At 49.5% G+C, this 24279-nt stretch overlaps 5 protein-coding genes across 9 annotated transcripts; 2 read left to right on the forward strand and 3 right to left on the reverse strand.

The window, feature by feature from the left end:
* Window positions 1-264: 264 nt before the first annotated feature.
* ptprr (protein tyrosine phosphatase receptor type R) lies at window positions 265-6385 on the reverse strand. The gene is made up of 16 exons (XM_088281292.1): window positions 6003-6385; window positions 5314-5492; window positions 5144-5257; window positions 4909-5058; window positions 4466-4573; window positions 4109-4177; window positions 3982-4040; window positions 3807-3902; window positions 3390-3567; window positions 3186-3270; window positions 3034-3116; window positions 2754-2891; window positions 2566-2676; window positions 2245-2402; window positions 2043-2156; window positions 265-1720 (listed from the first exon to the last, which is right to left on the reverse strand). Exons 1-16 carry the CDS (start codon window positions 6301-6303, stop codon window positions 1588-1590), a joined length of 2076 nt encoding a protein of 691 aa, XP_088137418.1. The 5' UTR covers window positions 6304-6385; the 3' UTR covers window positions 265-1587.
* Window positions 6386-6963: 578 nt separating this feature from the next.
* On the forward strand, window positions 6964-8932 carry LOC148341020 (tetraspanin-8-like). Its single transcript, XM_088281371.1, has 9 exons — window positions 6964-7160; window positions 7466-7531; window positions 7627-7743; window positions 7823-7897; window positions 7966-8061; window positions 8130-8243; window positions 8320-8358; window positions 8418-8501; window positions 8581-8932. Exons 1-9 carry the CDS (start codon window positions 7101-7103, stop codon window positions 8713-8715), a joined length of 786 nt encoding a protein of 261 aa, XP_088137497.1. The 5' UTR covers window positions 6964-7100; the 3' UTR covers window positions 8716-8932.
* Window positions 8933-9229: 297 nt separating this feature from the next.
* Window positions 9230-17340, reverse strand: rab21 (RAB21, member RAS oncogene family). The gene is made up of 7 exons (XM_088288591.1): window positions 12530-17340; window positions 11254-11313; window positions 11080-11187; window positions 10948-11011; window positions 9998-10052; window positions 9829-9917; window positions 9230-9727 (listed from the first exon to the last, which is right to left on the reverse strand). The coding sequence occupies exons 1-7, from the start codon at window positions 12665-12667 to the stop codon at window positions 9588-9590; spliced, it is 654 nt and encodes a 217-aa protein (XP_088144717.1). The 5' UTR covers window positions 12668-17340; the 3' UTR covers window positions 9230-9587.
* myrfl (myelin regulatory factor like) lies at window positions 14670-21494 on the forward strand. Of its 5 annotated transcripts, XM_088288559.1 has the most exons (24): window positions 14670-14816; window positions 15123-15195; window positions 15577-15664; window positions 15770-15825; window positions 15910-16147; window positions 16527-16691; window positions 16779-16974; window positions 17045-17121; window positions 17198-17308; window positions 17396-17507; window positions 17566-17766; window positions 17834-17942; window positions 18032-18141; window positions 18206-18351; window positions 18425-18568; window positions 18940-19011; window positions 19914-19954; window positions 20121-20267; window positions 20354-20401; window positions 20521-20605; window positions 20689-20763; window positions 20845-20956; window positions 21055-21126; window positions 21321-21494. In XM_088288559.1, exons 2-24 carry the CDS (start codon window positions 15141-15143, stop codon window positions 21408-21410), a joined length of 2550 nt encoding a protein of 849 aa, XP_088144685.1. In that variant the 5' UTR covers window positions 14670-14816; window positions 15123-15140; the 3' UTR covers window positions 21411-21494. The 5 variants fall into 5 exon arrangements, with proteins under 5 accessions (XP_088144685.1, XP_088144680.1, XP_088144684.1 ...); XM_088288554.1 differs by having other exon boundaries at window positions 20845-21126; XM_088288558.1 differs by having other exon boundaries at window positions 19917-19954; window positions 20845-21126.
* Window positions 21186-24271, reverse strand: cradd (CARD and death domain containing adaptor protein). The gene is made up of 2 exons (XM_088288592.1): window positions 23136-24271; window positions 21186-21826 (listed from the first exon to the last, which is right to left on the reverse strand). The coding sequence occupies exons 1-2, from the start codon at window positions 23473-23475 to the stop codon at window positions 21525-21527; spliced, it is 642 nt and encodes a 213-aa protein (XP_088144718.1). The 5' UTR covers window positions 23476-24271; the 3' UTR covers window positions 21186-21524.
* Window positions 24272-24279: the final 8 nt, after the last annotated feature.

Genomic DNA, 24279 nt, shown 5'->3' on the forward strand with positions numbered 1-24279 from the left:
CTCCGCCCCTCAAGCCCAAGTCCCAAAGCGCTTTCACGCATTCCCCGTCGGAAGCTCAATCAGAGAGGAATTTTCTTGCCTTAAACTTCCGTTGGATTGTCGAATGGCAGCTTACTTGCAAGTTGCGAGTGCGCTTTGCATCTCCGCCTTCTCCTTCCTTCCTCCTTGCATTCCACAGCAGCCAGTCAAATTTGACATGCCGCTTGCACTTCCAAAATCATGACATTATTTTTATTGTTGTTATTATTATTGCGATTACGGGAGCAGAACGCCAGCTGTGTTGGGGGTTCAATTGTGTGACTTCAAAGAGACCGCGCGTCTTGTTTCGATTTGGTCTTCAACGCCGTCGCTTTGTTTTGAACCCAAACAGGTTGAATGCCTGAACAGCAGCTTCGAGTGGAAGCTGAAACCTAAAGTGGGATTGCAAGCGCGCTGACGGAAAAGTGTCGCTGCGGCGCCCCCTACAGGGCGGCAGGGGAATTGAAGGCCAGAGCAGTCTGCTTGTTTTTCCTTCGGTCGACTTTAGTGGCACAAAGAAACATTTTTGGTTACAAATATCGGCACGTGACGCATGATGAAGGTCTTCATTGTTCTGACATCATCACAATAGGACATTTCACAAGTTTTTTTGATTTTTTTTAACTAGATTACACTCAAATATTTGAGGCATTAATTTGCTAAATGTTTTCTTGCTTACACGCTCAACACACAAAACTTGGGGAAAAATAAAATCAGTAAAAAAAATATAAAGATCTTTTGGCTCAAATAAATTAAACACGAGCAAAGAAACAAAAGAAAAACTTTTTGGGTCAAAAGCAGAAGTGGGCAAACTCAGCATGCATTCTTTTTTTTTTGGATGACATCATTAACTCATTTACTACCAGCTGAGTAAAAAAAAAAAAAGATCTTCAACGGTAGTAAAATGATTTAAGAGTGCAGAAATATTTCGTGGATTCATCGATACCAATTTATTCTATATTTGTAATTTACTTGAAATCAAAATTTAAAAAAAAAAAAGAAAAAAACATTTGGGGTGAAGAACTAGAATTATTTCCAAATATATTAAATGCATCTTTCTTTCATTTGACGAATAATTTGGATTCACAATGGGGGAAAAAGGTTGCTGGAATGTGAACGCAGCATTTGTAAAACTACATTTTACTTTTATTATTTACAGAATTTATGTAAATAATAAAACACTTGAACAAACCCGCACATTTGTGTGTGTGTATGTATATATATATATATTTTTTTTTATCTCGTTGAAGACTGTCTTGCCGGACCTTTTGGACGCATCGCAACATCTTATTTATAACATTTTTTTTTTTTGGGGGTCAACATAAAAACGTAACAAATGAAATAAAAAATTAAAAGAGAGCAAGTGACCTTTTTTTCCTTCTTTCCAAATGAAAGCGCCAGCGTTGGTGTGCCCACCCTGCCTGGTGTCCAAGTCACATTTGGCTGCGCAGGAAAAGCGCCGCGCCGGGTGGGCGGGGCCATCGCCCCAGCAGCTTGAACGCGTACGCAAAGCAGACGGACGTTGACTCGTACCTTCCCGCTTCTCCTCGTCCGGCCTTCCGTCGAGAGTCAACAAGCTCGGCCGCCGTGTCGGACGGCGCCCACGGAGGCCTGGTTGCCACGGTGATGCCGGCGGGACTCGTACAGGCTCAAGGCGTGATGGACAAACTCGTACTGCTCCGCCGTCTGGATCATTCCGCCCCTAAGGGGAGACATTCACTTTTTCGAGGAGTTGCGCTTGTGGTCATTTTTGCTATTGCAATATTTGTTGCGGGTGTCATATTTGGAATAATTGGAGGAATCAAAGCTCATGTAGTGAGGCTGGTTAAGAGTTTGAATCGTTGTTGCACAAGTTGGGCCTTGTGGTCGATGTTGGGGTTGTTGACTCGACATACGAGCGTCTTCCTTTTTTTTTTCCTGTTGCCATCGGCGGTCGCAGTCGTGACGTCTCGCGTAGTCGTCGTTTCAGGTTTTCCTATTGTACTCGCATTCCTCGTAAAGGATCGTTTAATGTCACGCGTCACCTGTCGAGACGCAGGCGACACGTGATGGCCAGCACGTCCACGACGCCCTCCGTCGCCAGCTGCCGCGTGCCCGCACTGGCGGCGATGAAGCAGCCCGTGCGCCCGATCCCGGCGCTACAGAAAAAGAAAAACGGCACAATCGTGACCCGTCCAAACAAACGTGAGAGGCAACGGCGGCCGTATGGGACGGACCACATGTTACCTGCAGTGCACGATGACGGGCCCCGGGCGCAGAGGAGCCGCCGTCGTCGTCTCCACGTCGTCCATCAACTGCAGAAGCGGCAAAGTGGCGTCGGGCGTCTTGTGGTCAGGCCACGACGTGAACCAGAAATGGTGCAACGTGTGGCTCCTGTGCCCGCACTGCGCACGCACGCCAAGGACCAAAGTGTCAATTTGCGTTGATGTGACTTGACCACAAGCATTTTTGTCAACAAGCACTTGAGTTCAAGAGTGTGCGTGCCACGTCAACCTGATCCACGCGAGTACATTTAGGAGCTTTCTTTTTGTCGGCTTGCGCGTGTACCTTGAGCGTGACAAGTCGAGAAGTGTAGTGCTGACACTCTCGCACGGCGGTGACCGTCACCTCCACCCTCCCATAGATGCCGCGCTTCTCCGGCCAGTAGAGGACGCACTTCTGTCAAGTCGGGACGAAGAAGGAGCGTCCTGAAGCCGGCCGCACGGCGGCCTTGGAAAAACGCATGCGGTGCAAACCTCGTTCTTCTCTTTCAGTTTGGTGATCATGACGATGACGGGCGCCGCTTCCTGAAACGCCATCAGCCAGAAGTCGTCCACCGTGTTCACCATCGGGCCCTGCGTGGCGATGAAGGCCTTCTCGTCGCCACGGTAACCCTGACGTCACACACACGTTAACAAAAGTGCACATGGTCAACAAACACACCTGACAGGTATGCACGTACCTACACAGGACACACACATGGCAGTACATAAAGTGCACACGCACACACACGCGCACACGCACGCGCGGACCAACCCGGATGTAGTTGGCATTGATGTAGGAGCCGAGCGGGTCGGCGTTCCTTCCGGGCTGCAGCAGCACCACTCTGGAGTGAGGATCTAGGAGGCGCACATTTCAATGAGGGCCTCGGTTGAGTTTGGTGCGGTCGCCTAGCAACCGCGACTCACTGGGCAGGATGCTCTTGTAGCGATTCTTGCTTCCATGGTTGGGAACGTCGAGTTGGTCGGGCTCCGTGAAGTTCATGGGGATCTCCTGTCGCCGCACACACGCGCAATGTGAGTGACCATCACGTGTTTTCGCCCCATTCGGAACTTCCTCGCGGTCTCATCGTTCCCATGGCAACAAGGTCTCCAAGGGGTCACGGGACTCACCGCAAACTCCGCATGTAGCAGGTGCGCGTCTTGGACGACGTCACGCAGTCGCTGCGGCGTGAGCACACGTCCGGCGGCCAGCAGATAGTGGCGGGCCGCCTCCTCCCGTGGTGGCGTCACCACGGCAACGCTGACGGGTGCGGACATGTCCAGAACAAGTGACACGTTGGAGCCGCGTCTGAGGACGACATCGGGACAAGACGGCTTTGGCGAGGAGCAACTTCCTGCCTGAGGCGCCATTCTGGCGCATCTTTGAAGCGGCTACTTCCTGCCTAGCTGATTGCTGATTGGCTGATGTCCAGCACACACACAAACATCCTGCTCAGATGTGGTCAACAGAGGTCGAAAGCAAACAATGACCTTCCAAACAAGGTCACGATGTTTATTGTTCTCGCACGCACACGCACAGTCTGTCACCTCTCTTGCAGTCCCGACAGCGATTTCATCCTGAAGGGGGAGGGGCACGGCTTGAGCTCATTCGACCCTGGCGTGACATTGGGGCAAGGGGCGGGGCTAAAGGGAGACAACGATGACGGGGCAGTCAACAGGAGGTAGACGTGTGACGGTTACATTGTGGGAAAAGGGGGCGTACCTCGAGGGCAGGAAGGCGGGCGCAATTGGCTGGCGCCGTCGGGGCGTGGCCGAGACCGCCTGCCAACGCCGGTCAAAAAAGTCAACATCTGTGACGTCTGAAGGTGACTTACATTTTCGCAGGATACCTTGCTCATCAGGGGAAGAGGAGGAGCTTTCTGTTGTCTGCTTGAAGTTGTCTTGAGTCGATACAAAAGCTGCAACAACAAAGTGGGAATGTGGACGTACACGCGCACAAACTGGTGGAGGCGAGTGTGTCATTGTGTGTGTGTGTGTGTGTGTGGGGGGGGGGGGTAAATGTGCATCTTAATAGTGTGGGAGAGTGAGAAAGAGTGAGTGTGTATGTAATTGTGAGAGTGTGCGAAAGTTCGTCGAGAAGTGTGTGAATCTTTACAAACTTATGAGCGGATGTTTGAGAATGTGAGCAAGTCTGCGCATGAGCGTGAACAGGATTTTTGTGCGCACCGAAAGCAGACGTGACGTACCATCAAGCAAATGAGGGTCATGATGAAGATGGCGAGGAAGAGGAGGGCAGTGCAGACGCGCTGGTGCCACCACGCGAGCTCCCGTGGCGCCCCCTGGAGGATGTTCTGCTACATCAACAATTTCAAGTCAGTCGAAAACTCCAAATTTCACATAACACTGACATGCAAATTAGAGAATGGGGGGGGGGGGGTGTCGTTCGCGGCTCAGTCTAAGTGGAAAGAACATGTCGGTGCTCACAGTGCGCTCCATGTGCCCCACCCAGTGGTATATGTATTTGAAAATTTTCTTTGCCAAATGTTGCTTTGCAGTGAGGCGCACACAGATTCTTTTGAGACAATAATATTCAGAAATTAAAACAGGTCAAGGGTGACAAGGTGAAAAGTGCAGAAGCGCTCGAGGGGGTCGCTAGCCGCAAAGGAATGTTTGCCGTTCTTTTGTGAACCTCGGTGAAGACTTCGGTGATGCCAAAGTGGGCCAGGTGACGATGAAGCAGCCTGGCGTCGAGCGATCGGACCACGTCCCGGGCCGAGCGGGGCTCGCCAGCGTCCGGGTGCTCCGAGGACACGAAGAGCTCCACGCCATTCTTCTTTTCCTGTTGCAGCCCAAAAAAAAAAAAAAAAAAAAACATCAAACAATCCATCCACGGCTGGGGGAATATGAGAGGGGCGTGTCTTCACATCCAGAGCGTTGATGTGGACCAGGCCAGCAGGAACTCCCAGAGCCGCCGCCACGCCGCCGCGAAACCAACGAAGAAGAGCCGTGTTCAGGCTGCGCACATCCAACGCCAAAACCTGAAAATGCGACAACTTATCATAGACGGGACGGACGGACAGATGGAGCGTCTTACCATGGTAACCAAATGGCGTGCGGCCACCGTGGCATGCTCCACGTGAATCTCGTCTTCCTGGTGATTAAGCTGATGTTGGCGATGGTGAAGAGGCGGCTTGCTGCTGTCGGGCCACGGGTTCGAGCCCGAGGGGTCGACGACACGAGGCTCACGCTCGCCTAACGATGACTCTGAGGTGCCTTTATGAGAGAAGATGCAAGCGTGGCCCAACTTCGCCATGTTTCTTTGAAGGACTTGACCTCTGCAAGGTGCAGTAGCCATACCTGGCCAGCAGGGGCATACTAAGCAAAAACTATGGTCGGCACTTGAGTAGCATAAGTCGAAGACGTCAAGCAATCAACTAAGACAATTTGATATCGCCATTAAGAATGACTCTTTGGAATTTTATGTTATTGTATTTCTACAGGCAAAAAAACTAACTGCAAAATGTGTCCAACACATTGCATGTAGTTAAAGGTCATTTGAGCAAATGACGTCATTCCAGAAGTGTGTCTTAAACTGACAGCAAATTGCATGAAGGAGTGCCGAGACAAACTGATCTCCCGTTCAAAAAGGTTGCTGACGCCTGTGAAGCTAACCGAGGCTACATCGAATATCGTCGACGTTAGCATGTCAAGCTAAATGAGGTTGCTAATTGTGCGCACGTGAATGAAGCCAATCGTGGCCGGTGAGGTGTTGTCGTCACTCACCGGCGCACGTCAGCTTGCACCAAAGGAGAAGCGTCATCAGGACCAGCAAACATTTTGCTGCCATCCTCCGTTCCGTCTTCATCACCTTCATCATCTTCAGCCATCCACCGCCGCCGTGGTGAGAGAAAAAGCGGACGCGAGGAGCCGCGGGCGTCCGCAACAGCCAGACCGGAAGCAAAGCACGGTGGCTGTGGCTGCTGCTGCTGCTGATGATGATTATGGAGTAAAACAAAAAAGTCAGGGCCTTTATTTGGCACGAGCTGGAATGAGGGCAGAGTTGCTGAGCAGCTGTAGGAATCATCAATGAAGGCTCACGTGAGGCTCCACATGCGATCACGAAAAAAGAATATCAAAGCAAACCAAAGTTTGAGTGCCACCTGGTGGCGAAAAGGACCAAGTGCAATGCAAGTGCAACGTTGGACAGACATGCACATGTAAAAAAAGTAGTCAGTCATATTTACATTTAGTAATATGTTAACAGTCTAAACTTCATTAATCAATTCATTGTGATTGTAGAATTCAATGTTTGTGTTTGTAAATAGTACGAGCATTTTTTAAATTAATTTGGGACAGCCAATTTTTAAATTTGTAAAATTTGTGGGTGTAATATTTTAAATAGTATTATTAGTCTAGGTATTATTCCTTACTGTAGTACGTATATACTAGTCGCGTTTTCATTTTATTATTGGCACTTAGCTCCGTGTTAGCGCCACCTGGAGGCGGATGCTTTCTTTTGAGATGCTTTAGAAATCACAAATGGGATGAAGCAAAAAAGTGCTGCTGCTGTTGAACGCAAATTGCCACAAACGGAGCTCGTTTGCTCGCACTCATTGCATTCAACTTCTTTTTGGTGAAATTTGGTCTCGTCTCAATAATTGGAAAAATTCCACCGCTCTTCCCGAAAGCGCCGCCCAGGAGCAGGAATGCCCAAATTTGGGAGGCCAGGTAGTCATTTACGGGAAAGGCCGCCCCCCTCCAATACTTAGGCGTCCTAGACCGCCGCCATCGGCTTCATTCCTCGCGGAGACTTTTGAAGGCTAAGATCGCTCTTTGCTCCTTTTCGTCTCCTTTTTTTTCCTCGTCTTTTGAAAAGTCATCATGACGCAAGTCAACAGCTGCGTCAAGTTCAGCTTGATCGTGTCCAACATTTTATTCGCGGTAAGTGAGTTCCAACTATTTGTCACTTCCGCTCGCCAAATTCGAAGTGCGCACTTGCTCGTCCTCATGCTAACAAACGTTAGCCACTTCCGTAGCATGTCGCTTCCCGCACTTGTCCGCGCGTCACTCAACTCACTTTTTTGGACTCCAGTCCAAAAAAGTGATTACAAGCGAAACATTCTCGGTTCGAATCCCGTCAAAAGTTTGTTCTTCCCATGAGTTTGTTGAGAGGCTCCATTTTCCTCACGTGCGAGTTTGTCAAATTATTGTTGTGACTAATGTTGACGACTGTCTTCTCATCTCAGATTGTAGGGGGCGCTATCATCGCTCTGGCTTTGGTCTTGCAGTTGGTCACACGCGTCAATGCCCCCGTAAGCGCACTCTCACGCTTACTCATCATGTGCGCGCGCACACACGTGTAGACGCGCGTGGCAGTCATGCTAGCGTGCTCACCTTGTTTTTGCAGGTGGAGGGCCAATACACTGCTCTGATCATACTATACGTGGTGGGCACCATCACCTTAGTGATTGCTGCCGTGGGCGCGTACGGCGCACACCGTCAGAGCCGCGTCGCTCTTATTGTGGTAAGATCGGCACGTCGCGCGTTTTCCTGTCCAGACAGGAAAGGTGACCCTGGCTCACGCTTCTTTTGCCCATGCGCAGTTCCTGGTGTGCATGGTCATCGGCACGTTTATGATGTTGCGCATCGGCGTCTCCTTGGTGGCCGTGCGTTTCGAGGTAATGCCACCTCTGCACATGCGTGTTTGCGCCACGCTGTTGCCATGCTAACCTGCGCCTTCTTACAGGTGGATGACGTGCTGGACGACCAGTTCCGAAAGCTGCTGCCCTTGGACGAAGTTGACGAGAATACCAAGGAACTCGCCGACAGTGTTCAGAAAATGGTGAGATCGTCGTCAGCACGTGTCCGTGTCGTCACTCGCTGACTGACTGCGCCCGCGTGTGCGCGCAGTTGCAATGTTGCGGCATGTTCAGCTATGACGACTGGCGGCAGAACATTCCCGACTCGTGCCTGTGCGACGAGGCGGCGCGTGCGGAGGCCAAATGTCACAACATCAACTACAACGTGAGACCAAAAACGACAACTCTCATCAAAACAAAAACCGGCATCGACTTGACTGACCTTTGCGTGTGCGTTACAGTTGATGATGCTCCAGATGAGGAAGTCCGTCTTCCGCCAGGTGAGTTTGCTCAATCGGTCACGCGAGTTCCAAGTTGCTGACGGGTGTCTTGCCTGTAGCCTTGTTTCCCGATCATCATCCACTACGTCAACTTGACCTTTGACATCGTGATGGGCATCGTCTTCGCATTGGCCCTTTTGGCGGTAGGAAGCGTTTGCATATTGCTCGTCTGGGGCACGTTGTCGCCGGCTGCCGTTATCGTCACTTCCTGTTTCCCCGCAGCTGCTGGGCCTGACTTTGTCGTCCATCCTCATCCACCAGCTGCGTGGGGGCAGACGTCCCACAGTCCTAGTGGTGCCCGCCATCTTCAAGCCGGCGCCCCCCAAGTACCAGGAGCTGCAAAATGCTCCTTTGTAATCGAGAGCGCCATCTTGTGTTTGGAGGCGGTCATGATAGCTGCTGCCTTTTAAAACCACTGAAGAAACTTTGTTACAAATGTGCAAATTTCATGCCTGTCACACTTTTGTGAATGCAGTACTTCCTACCTTTTTTTCTTTCTGAGGACTACTGTAGTTAGAAAAAGTGTTTTTTGTTTAGTTTTTTTTGCCCTGAATAAAGAACAGGAGTTATTCAATCGCCTCTTTGACCTTATCTACTGACTATCCTCTGTGACTCGTGAAAAAGTGAAGTTGGGTGCTTGTCATTTGCTGTCACTTAGCTAAAAGTGCGTCAATTGTTGCAGTATTAAGGTACGGTTTGGAAGAAATGACCACGTGATCATAATTAAGGGGTGAAACTATTCCAACGCATTGTCATCAGCGAGAAATGCCAATCTGCATTGTAAGCGGAAGCGTCGCCACCGAGTTTGAATACGTGATTGAAACCATTTTAGCTTGCGCCCTCTGTAGGCCAAAGTACGCAGTGCACGCAATTTTCTTTCAATCAGCATTTAATGAACACAAGTTTTTCTTGTAATCAAACGAAGCCATTACAGTCAAGCATGCACAATGTGACTGCTTGTGCGTGTGTGTGTGTGTTAATCAGGAGAAATGTTGCCTATTGGAGACCATTTTGTGCTTCAACTTCCACATACCAAACACCCACTGCCATTTTATATCAGAAAGTGATGTCAGGCATCCACCCTCACACCATTGGACAGAAAATAGCATGTTGCATATTTCCCGCTACTTTTGATTTATGAACTTTTTCCCATGAGCCTTTGCAGCACTGACAGACCAGAGACTGTGTGTGTGCATGTGTGTGTTTGTGTGCGTGTGTGTGCACAAATATTAGCCAGAAGAGCAGCATCCCCCGCTGGGAGTGGCCTGTGGCTCATCATCGACAATCTGGACACCTCTCCGGCCGGTCACCGATTGGCTGCCCCCGTTTCCCTTCGACCGCTCCTCGACCTGAGCAGCCTCCATCATTCCTAAGTGAACACACACATGAAGGCGGTCATAACACAAACCGACACCCACCCACATCGGTGGCCGTACATACACAAACACACACAGAGTTGGTGCTTCTTACGTTTACACAAGTCCAAAAAGAGCTCCTCGATGCCGCTGTTGAGCTTGGCCGATGTCTGATAGTGCTTGGCCCCCACCGATGCCGCGTAACTATAACAACGAGAACAGCGACAGACACGAGCGTGAGAAGCCGACCCCAGGCGTGATGATGTCATCGCTCACTCGCTCACCTTTCCGCCTCCTCCACGGAAACATTTCTGTCTTTGTCCAAATCGATTTTGTTACCTGCACGACAGTCAAACAAATTTGGGAGGTCAGAGGTTGGAAAGCTTTGTGGGCTTCTTTACAGCAACCACGTTGAAATCACCAGCACACATTTTAAAGGTAAGAAGAAAAAAAAAAATAATCTAATTAATCAGCGGAAGGGTGATGCCATGTTGGGCAAAATTGTCAACATTTGTCAAGAGTGACAACGAGCGAGAAAAATTTGGGATGGGCAAAAAAAAATAAAATTGTCTTCCAATCTTGATCTAGACTTAAAAAAACGCTGTGATAGTTTTAAAGCATCTGTGCTGAAACCAAAGATTGCACAATTTACTGAAGAAACAAGGATGAAAAAATAAAAAAAAGAAATCAAGTGGAAATAATCGTCTTTGAGTATGTTCAAAATCAACCAACTGAGGAAAACGTTGAATTCCTCGTTCCACTTTTTTGACTTTGAGCCTGCTGTTACAATTTCAGTTCACTCATGGGAACAATTTAAGTATCTAAAAGAAAGTATGGCAGTTGGTTTTCGTGTTTCGTTTGCATCCATGTGAAGCTCCCGAGGTGATTTCTGAGCGCACACTTTAGTCTGCGTGAAGTAAACTCGCAAACCAGAGTTGGCCGACGCGCCGCGTTACAAGCTAGTAAGTTAGCCCGCATTCGTTTTTGTTGAGGAAATGAACATTCATGTAACTTTAAAGGAATAAACCAAAAAGGGAAGGTTTTTTTTAAGGAAGAAAGACATTTTGACGGGATAAAATGTCAGTCACGACATATCAAACGCAAACTTTAACAAGGGGAAAAAACATTTTAGTGAGTACATTTCTTCTGATTTCTCACGCTATTATGCATTTGATCGTGGAAAACATTCTTCAAAGAAACATGATTTTGTGTTCGCATGACGACCGCCACTTACCAACTATACACAAACAAATGTCGTTGCCCAACATCTTCCTCAGTTCTTTCACCCAGTTTTTCACCTGGAATGCAAACGCCACATCAGACGAAAGCTAAAGGCTAACACGTAGCTTAGCGCGTAGTTTGTTACCTTCTGGAAGGAGTCTTCGTCTGTGATGTCATAGACCAGGACGGCTCCATTGGAGTCTCGATAGTAGATGGGACCTAACGCGTGGAAACGCTCCTGACCCGCCGTGTCCTGCACGCATGCACACAGTCATGTGACCTGCCTCGTGTTAAACACGCACTGAGACCGCCGTCTTACCCAGATGGCAAGGTTGACCCGCTTTCCCGTGATGTTGAGCTTCTTGGTGAGGAATGACGCCTGCCCAGAGACACACGCACGAACACACACACACCAAATTAAGACACAGCATTCCAACACACAAAAATCATACAGACATTGAAATGAAATCAGATTGAAAAACACAAAATTTGTTCCCCTTTGAGAACAATGACGTTCAAAGCACGTTTTGCTTTGTTCATTCCCTGTCCGTCCCCGTTCGGGCACGGCCTTCATCACCACTCTAAACAAGCTTTCAACTGTTTTCTTTCCAACACAAAATTTCACTTTTTTCCTAATGTAAAAATATGTGCTTCCTTCTGGAACAGTTGCAAACTTTATACTTTACATATATCCCTTTTTTTAAAACAAAAGTTTAACATAAGCATCACCAAGATGCATGGATCCTAGACCACCACTTTAAGCTCAACTCACGCCTCAAGTCAAATGTTTGGAAGCGATCAACGTTTTTTTTGGCTACTTTTGTCAACAATTTCAATCTCCATTCTGGGAGGATAGCAGTCTTGCTTCCAGTTTTCTGTTTGGAATTGTGGATATTTTGTATTGTGAATGGTCATGACACTTGCTGACCAGATGGCCCGTGGAGGGAAAAAAAAAGCAGGCAACAATGACAGTTTCATAAATGGGCTCATCCCTGGAGTCAACTTGTCAACATACAAAGCACACACAAACACAATCAACTTGAATGACGATGTAAAAAAAAAAATCACACACAGACAATTGAGTCAGAGTTAAATGAACACATCGGTACTTGCATAGTTGAGTAAATGTCAAAGTTGTCATGTTTCAACAAGTCGAACCTCCGCCCCGGTTGTGCGTGTGCACGTGCAAATTGCTTGCTACTTGTACGACAATATTAACTTAAAAAAAAAAGTTCGCGCATAAAAACAAACAAAAAAAATCCGCTTATGACGAAACGTGAGCGAATATAAGAACATTTGAGACTGTTTGGCTTCAATTGTGTATGGCTTCAATTGTGTATTCTGTGAAGAAAGTCTACTTGACAGGTTGACGATTCCTTCGGAACAATCGGGGCCGCTTGTTTAGGACACCTTTGACATCGTCGGTCACAAGTCTCGGACAGAAGACAGGCGAGCAAAACAAGCGTCCACGACCACCGAGTGACAGCTTTCAACACGCCACCAAACAATTGGGGAGGCGGGCGGGGGTGTTTGTTTTCTACACCTACGACATCCCGATTCGACGCGACGAGCCGCCCCAACCCCGCAACGCTCACCTGAAGAGTCGTGATGTGTTTGTCGTTGAATTTGTTCTCGCAGTAGCGCAGCACCATGGACGTCTTGCCCACGCAGCCTTCCCCGAGCAGCACCACCTTGAATGAGAAGCTTTTGCCGCCGCCGCCCGCTGCAGCCATGGCGGCCGCTCGATGTGTCGCAACAAGCTAGCCGCCCCCTAACCCTTCCTTTCCTTCCGCCGCTAATGCTAAAACGTAGCACGTCGCAAGGCAACTGTTACGTAGCTCACATCGGCTTCTGACCAGCGAGTAGCTGGACTACAAATCAAAGCAGACACGTCGACGGCTGTGTTGACTCTGAAATGGACCACAGACCGACTTGTCGACATCAAAGTCGGCAAACTGCTCGTCAGAGTGACGCCAAAGCAACCTAATGGCGTCTCGTAGCTACAGTTAGCCGGCTCGCGCCCCATAGATCGTCTATTATGGTCACCTTGTCACTCGGTCGCGGAAGGGGCGACGTCACGTAGTTACTTGTGCCCAAAGTGAAAAAGATGTGAAGTCAACTCGATCCAAATGTGAACTTCCTTCAAATGACTTTGTAACCTTGCTGCTCTACCTCACACACTAAGAACATAAAAGAGCCAAGCACACGGGCATGCATGTCAACTCGCGGGAGAGGACGTAGGGGCTTCTGCGGAGACGATCTTTGCTGTCATATGACGAGTACTGCTCTTCTGATTCCGCCAACAGCTGACAGCCAAACAAACAAACGAACCAACACACACCATCTGACATGTGACACCGTGTGTGACTCCGGATTCCGACACGGCAGCACGAGCTGCAGTCATCACTCTGGCGTTAACACGTCTGCTTCGCTGTTTCAAGGGTCGCGGTTCGAAACCTGCCTTTGAAAACACGCTCACCACGATCATGCGAATGCATGTTTGCCTCCATGTTGACTGACGACCAATCAGTTCAATGTTTGTTGTTCTTATTCCTTTTGCATCAATATTTAGCAGCACTTCGCGTTCTTTTCTTACGGCCACGAAATTTTTGAGCGCGCAGGACAAGACTACATTTCACGTTTTTTTCCCGGGGCAGCGCGGTGCACTAGTGGCTAGCCTGTCCGCTTCACAGTTATGCAAATTTGAATTCGATGGCTACCACATAAAAAAAAAACTAAAACACAAAGCATCCACTATCACGCCAAACAAGACAACTTTCTAGTATTAACATGATTTATAACTGACATTTTAACATGCTACGTTTCACGTTAATTTGTAATAAAACGATCACATGATAAACACAAGTCGTCGCATTACGTCTCATTAAACTTTTTCCTGTTGCGGTTGCAGTCCGCTTGCTCTCACATTTGACATCAAAGTTGCATGAGCATGCTCGTCTCCCCAAAGCGACTCATCATCCCTTTCCGCCTCCTCACAAAACACTCCATTTTTCGGCACTATGCGGTGTTATAACTTCGATTAACATGAAATCATAACAGTCCAAACATTTGCTGTTCACAAACACCGAAAACAGCAGTTTCCAGCCCTCTTCTTCTTCTCTGGGGTTGATTAGCGAAGCAGCCCTAAAGCTCACTAGCGCCACCAACATCGTTCATTGCAAGGAAACCAATGCGATTTGGTTGGGTTGAAGGTTCTGTGGCCATCTAGCGGTGGGAGTCTGAAGCGCACTCATATCTCAAAATTTGTTCGCGTTTCAAGAATGTCAGCTATGGCTCGTATCTAAAAAAAAAGCTCAATTCGAGGCAACACTGGATGTCAGCTTCATTGAAGCCCAGAAATTGTCCCACGTTCGAAATGTTAACGTGTTATTTGTCATGAACTGGCGACCAGTCCACTTTTTGTTTATATGTGCCCTGACATTGACTGGCGACCAGTCCAGCGTGCGACCAGCTTCTCAGCCCAAATTAGTTGAGATAAACTCCCGTTCACTTGAGCTTCTGTGAACATACGAATGTGTTTCGTATGAACAGTGATCACCGCGCATAACCACACACCCACCCACCTACACACACACACACACACACACGCACAGAGAGGCAGGCCTGTAACACACTTCCTTCCTGTTCACAGCTCAAAGTTCACCTGACACAAACCAGACGGACGGCACACGGAAGGAAAAACAAAAACAAACATTTTGGACGTTTCCCAAACGGCGACTTTTCCTAAACGAGACCAAGAAGAAAGAGTGTCAGCGTCCAAATATGGACGTCGAAAGTTACAAAAGGGTTGGAGCCTCCACCGAGCACGACGACCGATTGGACTGACGGACGGGCGGTCGGCCATTTTGAAGCGAAAGGCGGGTGAGCCAGAGCAAACATGTCCGAGTCTCACTCACAATCGTGTGTGTGAAGTGTATTGTTTCAGCTCTTTCAAGCACACACACAACAGGAACACTTAAGCTCCGCCTCTTCGTAAGGTATCGACGTATGTGGAAAGCGTTTGTGATTCTTTGATTGATAAATGTTTGTTCATCTCACTGTGAATTTGTGCACGAGTCAGACAATGCTTGTGTGTGTGCGTGTATTAGTGTGCCTGTTTGTGTTGCCTAGCAACCGTCCTACTCCTCTTCCAACTGTACTGAGGCCGTTTTGCGCGCTCCTCCACAGCGCCACCTGTTGGCCAGCATGGAACCTGCGGCCGTGCATGGCGAGACGGAGGCGCTGCAGCAGTTTTTCTGTGGTGAGCGGCATGCCAGACAATTTTCTGCGAACATGTTTGGGAGCCTGAGGGTGAAAGTTCACAATGAACCTTTCCAGGTCAACTCAATTTGACCCCGGGTCAATTTTTGATTGCGGCCTGATTGACTGGCCAACGTTCCTTGGGTCGCATTTATTTATTTCCAACTCCAAGGATGTCCACTGGGCTTCCTTCCTGTGGCTCCTCCCCTTCTGTGAGCATCCTCTTGAAGCTGCTTGCTGCTTGAATAGTCACAGAAAAAAAGAAAAGCCGTTGTGAATTTTGCTCTCCAACCAAAACTTGCGCAACATTCAAGTGCTGAACATTCGAACGTTGTCAAAAAGTGTCAAGGTCGTCTGATAATGCCAACGTGATGCCGTGCAGGTCACGACGTCAGGCAGGTTCTGGACAATTCGGTTGCCGTGGATACCAGCATCCTCGAGCAGTACCTCAGCAGTGACTTCAATGCTTTGTGAGTGTGTGAAAGTTCATTTGAATTTGTGTGCGCGTGTCTGGAGAGGTCGCGTGTGGCCGTGAGCATCCCTGACGTCTTTTTTGTCTCCCGGATGCTCGCTAGCGCGCTTCCCGAGTCACCTCCAGACTCTGACATCTGTTCACCCGAGGAGATCCCAGGTCAGTTGTTGGCCCCGCCCACTTCTTCCAGCAAACACGCAATCCAGTGCTAAGGCTAACGTTAGCGCGGCCTCCAATTGACAGATTTCCAAAAGGAGCTCTCCTATTGGTCCAAGCGGCCCAACCACTCCGGCTACATCGCTCCCGAGGTCCCGCCGATGCGTCTCGCCGAGCCAACGGTGCGGCATTTGCATTTCGGCCAATCGGATGGCGGCAACGCGACGGAGCCGCCGTCCGATGGCTACGGCATCAGCTGGATGTCTTCGGGCCCGCCGCAGCCGCCCGCCTGCCTGCTGGCCTCCACCTCCCCCTCACAAAACTGGTGAGTCATTCTCAAAGTATCGTACGAGTGCCACCAGTGGTGCACAGGCGCCCTCTAGTGGCAAGTAAAAAGAATCTCTTTTTTTGTATTCAACTTTTAAATACATTTGCATTTCGTCTAGAATTTTGTTGTTCGATAAATATGCACGTACCATTTTGAATGTGGAATTAAAGGGCAAATTTGTTTTTGCCAAAAGACACACGGATCTAAACATCATATTGTGATGAATGGAGCATTCGCGGGAGAAGAACGAAAGAAATGAGCCGATCAAGCCATGTTGGGCAATGTCGCCTTCAAGTGTTGCCGCAAAAACAAAAAGTCAAACGAACGGCAAAAGTTGTTGAAGCGTCGTTGGCGGCATCTCGCCCTTTCTTTCCAGCTCCCCCGACACCCGCAAAAGGAAAAGAAGCGAGTCGCACGACTCGTCGTCGGGACCTGACCAACTCGTGCTCGGGGAGGTCGCCGACGGGACCCGACGCTTGAGTTGGGAGAACTTCCGTCCGGCTGACTGGAACGCCGTCCTTGACTCCAACTTGCACGTCATGTGAGTCGGCCGCCTGCTCTTTGCCGCTGCCGGCGTTCGTGCGCGCGTGCGTGACGATGCCTGCCGTGTCGTGTGCCGTGCTCGCAGGCGTCCTCCAGCCTTGGCGGTGGCCACGGACAAAGGCTTCACCTTCTCGACGGCCGACAACGCTTTCGTGTGCCAGAAGAAGAACCACTTCCAAGTGACGGTTCACGTGGGCGTGGCCTCGGAGCCCGCATACGTGACAACGCCGCACGGCGTGCGCCGCCTGAATCACCTCGACATCAACGTTTTCGGGGTCAAGGTTAGCTTCCGGCCGCTTAACGCCGCCGCGGTTAGCCCGCCATGCTAATGGGCATCGACGTTGCCGCCAGATGGAATCTCCCGAGCATCTCGTAACCATGGAGCAGTCTCAGGCCGACCGCACCAAGAAGCCTTTGCGGCCCGTCAGGTGGGTGACGGCGTGCGCGCGTGCGTGCGGCGGAGGAACCACGTGGCTTGACGTGACCCTTGTTTGATCCGGGCAGGGTCGGCACGGTGGGGGGTGCCATGAGCAAAGTGACGCTAGGACGTCTTCACTTCAGCGAGACCACCGCCAACAACATGAGGAAGAAGGGACGGCCCAACCCTGACCAGCGGTACGTCTCGAACTTTTGCATGCTTTTTTTCACAGCATTTGTGCGTGTTTTGGAGAGTGTTTGTGTGCGCTAATTATGTATGGGCAGATATTTCCAGATGGCGGTGGGCTTGTACGCTGCCGTCAAGCAGGAGGACAAAAACGACGAGTCGACGTCCTTCCTCCTGGCCGCCATCGTGTCCGAGAGACTCATCGTCAGGGTAACCGCCGGCGTCGCTTCTTTGTTTGGTGGTTCTCCTCACACGAATGCGCACGCAGGCATCCAACCCGGGCCAGTTTGAGATGGACAGCGACGTGCTTTGGCAGCGCGGGGTGGCGCAGGACGTCGTGGCGTGCCACGGCCGGGTGGGCATCAACACGGACGCACCCGATGAGGCGCTGGTGGTGTGCGGCAACGCCGCCATCATGGGCCGCGTCATGCAGCCGTCCGACCGGCGCGCCAAGCACAACATCCGAGAGGTGCCGGAAGTGACAATGTGGCGTTGGCAACTTGTAAAAAAAAAAAAAAAACAAAACTTGTTGACAGGTGGACGCCGGGGAGCAGCTGAGGAGGATCGCACGCATGCGAGTAGTGGAGTTCGACTACAAGCCCGAGTTTGCCTCCAAGATGGGCATTGAGCACACGCACCGGACAGGTGACGACCAAACCAGGAGGGCGGGGGGCGTGTCTGTAACAATCTGCCTGTGACTGTGCGTGCGTGTGTGTGTGTGTGTGACGCTCCAGGCGTGCTGGCTCAAGAGGTGAAGGAGCTTCTCCCTTCAGCCGTCAAGGAGATTGGCGACGTCACGTGCCACGACGGCCACAAGATCGACAACTTCCTGGTGGTCGACAAGGTATGACTTGCATTTTCTTTTGGTCGCGCCCTCATTCTCCCCTTGGCCGCCCTTACTCGTCCAGGACCAGATCTTCATGGAGAACGTGGGCGCGGTGCAGCAGCTCTCCAAGATGGCCGACAGCCTGGAGACGCGTGTGAGCGAGTTGGAGGTTTGGAAGCGACGCCTGGCCAAGTTGAAGAGCCTGACGGGAAGTCTGCGCTCCAGCGGGTACCGCCTCTCGCCACCCCTCCTCTTCCTCAACGTCCTTTCAAAATAAAAGCTCTCCGTCTTCTCCCAACAGGACGTCGAGGAAGCCCAGCACCGCGTCGGCGGCGGTGCCGAGTTTCGACTCGTGTCCCAAAGCTTCTGCGGCGGCCCCCGGTTGCGTTTCGCAGAAAATGTTCCGGGCCGGCGTGCTCACGCTATGCTTTGCCGTCGCTGCCTGGTGAGCGATGATGTCACTTCCTGTTCGCACTCACATCTCCACAACGACACCGGTGACCCCAACAAGCATTGTGCCGCCCAATATTCCAGCTCACTGAATCAGGCAATTCCTCATTTCTTGACTCCAAATTTGTTTATCTTTGTTCATTTATCTGTGTCGCCAATGGCGAGTGGCAGGCACAACAATTACCGTAAACGCTCTTTCACGAGATGGCAGACGGCACGATTGCCGTTCATACGACACAACAATAGCAAAGTGTCCAACTGAACAGGTCCACAATTGAGATGACATCATTAGTTCAGTATTTTTGGGACATTCCTAAACTACAACATCTGTGCATGTGTGTGTGTGTGTGTGTGTGTGTGTGTTAGCATCATCACCATCGGTGTCGTCTACCTGCTCAACTTAACGCAACGCAATGTTGACTCGTCTTCCGACGTCAGGTGATCACTTTGACTTTTGGTTTTTTTTATACACGTACAGTGGTGCCTTGAGATTGGAGGTGAATTTGTGACGTGCTCACGCTCATGTCCCAAATCATCGTTCCGCATTGAAATGAATACAAAGTTGTGTCTTACTGATAAAATGTGCGCCCCACATCACAGATGACAGCACAAAACTTGACTGTCCCTAATGTTTTGTCCTTCTGTGGTTTATCGACAAAGCAGCTTAACGGGAGCATTGCCACTTGTACTGTAGTGTGTGTCAAAAAGATGTCAGCACAAATATTGAGTCCCCTGAAAAAGCGTTTTGTTTTCCCAGGGATAAATTGAGCACAAATTGTAACAAACGCCCTGAACACTGTGCTGGTCGTTTTAAGATTTTTACAGCTGGAAATGAACAACAGTAGTAATGCACATTTGTTACATTTTGGTGGCGATGGGTTGCAGTTGCTGAAATGAGGACAACAGCTGCAGCCATCTAGCGGTGAGGTTCTGAAGTGCACGTCTACTTGCATCACAAGGCCAACAAAACTCTGAGGTCAAGGCACTCGCATCTCAAGGCACCATTGCGTTGACGGATGGGAACATTTTGGGGAGTCGTATATGCAAAGGAAAAAAAGGACTCACTTGTACTTGAATTGATTGATCATGGTCTGCTCGAGTCAGCCGACTTTAAGACGTGGTCGTTCACGGTTTCTGGAAAGAAGACGTAAATTAATGTTTGCGGGGAGGAAAAAAACTTGATTGGTATCAGAAAGCAAAAAAAAAAAAAAAAAAGCGTAAATGCTCTTGAACATTGTCCTTTTTTCGCTATAAGCAGAGGGTAAAAAAAATCTAAATAATAGCACGAACCTCAACAGCCAAGCTTGATGTGCTAATTTGTTTTTGCTTTTATGCAACAGCAGCGAACAGCCGACGCCACCGACAGCCAGCGGCAGCTCAGGTAAGGCGGCATGCGCCACGCGTCATGTCTGCCGTACACACACACACACACACACACACCCACACACACACACACACGAACAAAGCGCAAGTTGCCAAACAAACGTAGCGTAAAAAGTGGTCAGCGCGAGCACAGATCGCCAAAAACGTGCTATTTGTGCTCGTAGCGCCACCCATCTCCCCGCCGGGGCCGTGGCCCCCCGACGTTCACTTCTGCAATCTGCTGTACTGCGACACTGTGTACTGCTGCCCCTCGCCAGCAGGGGGCGTGCGCCACTTCAATGCCGGCCCACGGCAAGCCCGGGAGCGGACGGGTGAGTGCCGGGCGCGCGCCAACTCTGTGACCGCGCCTACTCACGCGACAGGAAGTCACAAAGTCTGTTTGTCGCTTTGCTTGCAGAGGAAACGACCGACGACTTCCTTCAGAAGCTTCAAAGCTCCACAGACTGTGCGTTCGACCACGCCCCCAACGCACGTGTCCACATGTTCATGAAAACGTGTAACTGTTAGTGTGCTGTTTGTGTTTGTGTGCTCAATTTTGTAAATCCACGACTGGCTGTGGGACAGGGACCAACACCACCATCAAGTCCTTCATGATCAAAGAGAACCAGCAGGTGATTGACAGCCGCTACTGTGTGCGAGACGAGTGCGGGTAAGTGTGCGAAGAACGCAAATAGAGTCAGAAGGACAGCAAAAGCAAAACTTTCTTACCATTTACCCGTTTGGCGGCCGCAGACCCGACAGGTTCGTCTTCCAAGTTCCCGTCAGTCCGTTCGTCCCCGTCAACATGCGAGTGACCCTGCTCATGAAGTGAGGCTAGTTAGCATTAGCGCCCTGCCCGCACAGAAATTGACCTATGTTGACCTTTGTTGTTGTTGCGCTTGTGTTCAGTTCCACAGAGCTCCTGGTGGTGCACCTGTGCGCCTCCCACGAGTCGTCCACCTGTGCCGCCCTGCGCCGCAGAGACCTGGTTAGCGCCAGTCGCTATCCCTCCAACACGCAGGTCAAACAAAGGCACCGTGACTTGATTGGTGGCTCCCCCTGGTGGCCTGGAGCACCGGCGTCAATTGAGCCACTGTGTGTTGTTGGTTTGGTTTGCAGGGGGAACACGAGTGGCCGCTGCACGTGGCTCGCCTTTACCACAGCTCGTACCACTTTCGATCCACGGTGGCCGTAAGCACGAACACACCCACGCACACGCATTTTACAATGAAACAAATCGAAGCAGATAATACGTAGAATTTCTGTATATTTTTACATAAAAACACCTCGAACGCAACAACTAATGACACCTTGACCACCTGGGGCAGAATAAATACAGACATTTGGATGTACAGTACTTCCTATGTCATGTGACTTTTGTGCAGGGCCAAGCTGACTGCAGTACCGACCATCACTTTGGGGGGGCGCTGTTCACAGACTACCATTTCTACTTCTACCGGCGCTGCAGCGACTGATGCTGCTTTTTTGTCTTCGACCAGTCGGAATAATGTGATTGAATAAAACAAATCGAGTGTACATTAAAAATCTAAACAAAACTATTCAAAGTCCAAACGCAGCTTCAGTCTCGGTCATGACATCATAACATCCCGCAGGACTGACGAGTGGACGCCGGCGGCCTGCAGACTTTGTTGCAGCCGTCGCGCAATGGCGTTCTTCCCTAGCGAGCGTCGCCACAGCAACAGCGCGGCCAGCGCGGCGTCGTGGCAACAGAGCGCATGGTCGGCACGGCAACGGAACAAGGCGGCCGATGACACGCCCAGGTCCATTGCCACCGACTCCCACTCGCCACCCAGCGCCGACGCCAAACGCGAAAGCTGACGCTCGGAAGGGACTCTCTGGGCCGTGTCATCAGGAAGGCCGCACGCGTCCTCTGACATAAAACACACAAAAACAATACGTCACTCATGGGCCGCATGCATGTTGCGCTTTTGCCTTCCCTCTAGTTCCTCATCTCGCTTCGAGTACTTAAAATAACGGCTTTAAGATTGACAAATACATTGAACGCATTTGCCTTTCTTTGATCAAATAATTGGGACATTCCTGAGAAGCAAATGAAAATGACTTCCTTATTACTAAAATAAACAAATTTCTGTTGAACATTTTTGAATCAGAGATGCAAGGCGAGTACATCAGATTTTTATAATAGTAATATGTAATATAATCAATTTCGTAATAGTTATCAATGAAGGGTTAGGTTCAGCAACAGATGGATTTTTTTTTCTGAAACATTGTGACTAGAAATGTCAACGCAAGGTCAAATTGATATCGCGCATGCTTTCAGAGGTCAAACTTCAAAACAACAAAATTAAATATCCCTTTCGGAAATGTGCTTCAAAAGTACCAACATGTTTTTTTATTTTCTGAATAAGACTTTTTCTAATTATTTCAAATGGAGCGCTCAGGTCCTGCACACCTGACAGGCAGCCAAATAAAAACAAAAACAAATCCCTTTCAATCTCACAGACCTTTGTGACACATGTCGCATATTTACCAATGAATTTGCCGTTCATACGACACAACAATAGCAAAGTGTCCAACTGAACAGGTCCACAATTGAGATGACATTAGTTCAGTATTTTTGGGACATTCCTAAACTACAACATCTGTGCATGTGTCTGTGCATGTGTGCATGTGTGTGTGTGTGTTAGCATCATCACCATCGGTGTCGTCTACCTGCTCAACTTAACGCAACGCAATGTTGACTCGTCTTCCGACGTCAGGTGATCACTTTGACTTTTGGTTTTTTTTATACACGTACAGTGGTGCCTTGAGATTGGAGGTGAATTTGTGACGGGTTAGGGTTACTGTGTGTTGTGTTGGTTCATTTATTTATTTTTGGGTGGATTTGGCTGCGTATCACGTGACTATTATATGGTCTACGGGCGAAGGATGCACTATGCCGTGTGTTGGCCTGAATTAGTGACGGACAATCATTGACGGACTGACAATGCCCACAAGTGAATTCGGTCATCTTTTTACACGGCCAGCGTGAACATGTCGAAGTGTTGTTGCGCCATCACAAGCGCTGTGCAAGTGGCAGCTCATTTACCGCTTTTGTCAGCTGAAAGTGATTGGATAGTTGATTGCACTAGACGTTATCTTTCACGACTTTTAACTGAGCCAACTCCAACTCAATCAAATATATTTTCTAAAAGACATAAGTCGCAATGTGCTCCTACCGGAAACCGTCAGAGCGTCGTACGGCGCAGTGGCTGTCCCGGTCCCGGTTCCGGTCGCGGTCCGGACGTGGATCTCTTGCAGCAGTCGTTCTCGCAGCCAGGCGAAGTCGTCGAGAGCTCGAAGGAAGCACGGGAAGGCTTTCGGGCCGCGCTTCGGCAGCACGTCGAGCAGCTTGAGGCAGCGCTTCCGGTCGGTGTTCTCCGACAAAATGTCCTCCACCTGCGCGGCCGTCAAGATGTCCTCCTGATACAACAAAGGCAGCACGCCGTCCGACACCAGCAGCTGCTCGCACAAATCCACACGCAGCTTCCGCAGAACTTCTTGGTGGATCGGATCCATGCCGAAGCACCTCGTCCTCTTCTTCTACTTGGCGACGTTACTTATTTCCGGTCATGTGCCTTTTTGTTTTTGTGTCCCACCAGAAACAGAAACAGAACCTTACACTGCAGGCCACTTCGTACGCCTTCACTGACGACTCGACAACAAAGAAATAAATAAGTCCGCGAACCAATATTTAATGTACTAAATCCAATAAATAAACAAATAAGCCACCAGCCACGGTCGAGGTTGCTTCGGCCGTTTTCGTGTCCGAACAGAAAATCTTCGTACGTTCAAAACTTTCACACTAAGGATTTAAGTTTACAAAAACAATATCAATTAATTTGTTAAAATGTTTTTAGGATTTTTGGTTTCAGAAATGACGAGTGGAAACGTAAACTTATTCTTGATAACAGGAAGTCGTTACCACGCTTCGTCGTCATTCAGTGTGACGTCATCAATACATACTTGGACAGGAACATGTACAAAAGCACAGGACGTGAGCAGAGTCTCCTTCAAAATAAGACAAGAGTATCACAGTCCGTTTTCCTGAGTGACGCCAAGATGGAGGCCACGGGAGTCTGTGTGTGCGCTTCGCATTGCGGGAAACAGCAGGACTGTTGACATTTCGGTTGCTTTAATGCAGTTCCTCTCTAAATGGTGCCCCCAGAAAAACTCAGATCGCAGTGGATATAGTTTTGGGAAACGTACTTATGTCCATATAGCGGCTGGTACGCCAGGAAATCATCAAATACAGTGAACCCGCACACATCACACACAGTTCGGCATATATATATATATTTTTTTTTTTGTGTGGGGGGGGGG

This window comes from Idiotropiscis lumnitzeri, chromosome 2 (genome assembly GCF_059441095.1).
Source record: "Idiotropiscis lumnitzeri isolate Australia: NSW breed Sydney's pygmy pipehorse chromosome 2, RoL_Ilum_1.0, whole genome shotgun sequence".
Classification (NCBI taxonomy): Eukaryota; Metazoa; Chordata; class Actinopteri; order Syngnathiformes; family Syngnathidae; genus Idiotropiscis; species Idiotropiscis lumnitzeri.

Excerpts from the sequence above, each read along its gene's own strand:
- ptprr (XM_088281292.1), bottom strand. The coding sequence starts at position 6,303 with ATGATTCCTACAGCTGCTCAGCAACTCTGCCCTCATTCCAGCTCGTGC. Across the intron at positions 4,178-4,465 it reads TGACCCTCATTTGCTTGATG|CTTTTGTATCGACTCAAGAC; the intron begins GTACGTCACGTC and ends TTGTTGTTGCAG. Across the intron at positions 2,403-2,565 it reads CTCGACTTGTCACGCTCAAG|TGCGGGCACAGGAGCCACAC; the intron begins GTACACGCGCAA and ends GTGCGTGCGCAG.
- LOC148341020 (XM_088281371.1), top strand. The coding sequence starts at position 7,101 with ATGACGCAAGTCAACAGCTGCGTCAAGTTCAGCTTGATCGTGTCCAAC. Across the intron at positions 7,161-7,465 it reads TGTCCAACATTTTATTCGCG|ATTGTAGGGGGCGCTATCAT; the intron begins GTAAGTGAGTTC and ends TTCTCATCTCAG. Across the intron at positions 7,532-7,626 it reads TCACACGCGTCAATGCCCCC|GTGGAGGGCCAATACACTGC; the intron begins GTAAGCGCACTC and ends TTGTTTTTGCAG.
- rab21 (XM_088288591.1), bottom strand. The coding sequence starts at position 12,667 with ATGGCTGCAGCGGGCGGCGGCGGCAAAAGCTTCTCATTCAAGGTGGTG. Across the intron at positions 9,918-9,997 it reads TCCGTGGAGGAGGCGGAAAG|TTACGCGGCATCGGTGGGGG; the intron begins GTGAGCGAGTGA and ends TCGTTGTTATAG. Across the intron at positions 9,728-9,828 it reads CTTTTTGGACTTGTGTAAAC|GAATGATGGAGGCTGCTCAG; the intron begins GTAAGAAGCACC and ends GTGTTCACTTAG.
- myrfl (XM_088288554.1), top strand. The coding sequence starts at position 15,141 with ATGGAACCTGCGGCCGTGCATGGCGAGACGGAGGCGCTGCAGCAGTTT. Across the intron at positions 15,665-15,769 it reads AGCAGTGACTTCAATGCTTT|CGCGCTTCCCGAGTCACCTC; the intron begins GTGAGTGTGTGA and ends GATGCTCGCTAG. Across the intron at positions 17,767-17,833 it reads CCAAGCACAACATCCGAGAG|GTGGACGCCGGGGAGCAGCT; the intron begins GTGCCGGAAGTG and ends ACTTGTTGACAG.
- cradd (XM_088288592.1), bottom strand. The coding sequence starts at position 23,475 with ATGGATCCGATCCACCAAGAAGTTCTGCGGAAGCTGCGTGTGGATTTG. Across the intron at positions 21,827-23,135 it reads CGACGCTCTGACGGTTTCCG|AGGACGCGTGCGGCCTTCCT; the intron begins GTAGGAGCACAT and ends GTTTTATGTCAG.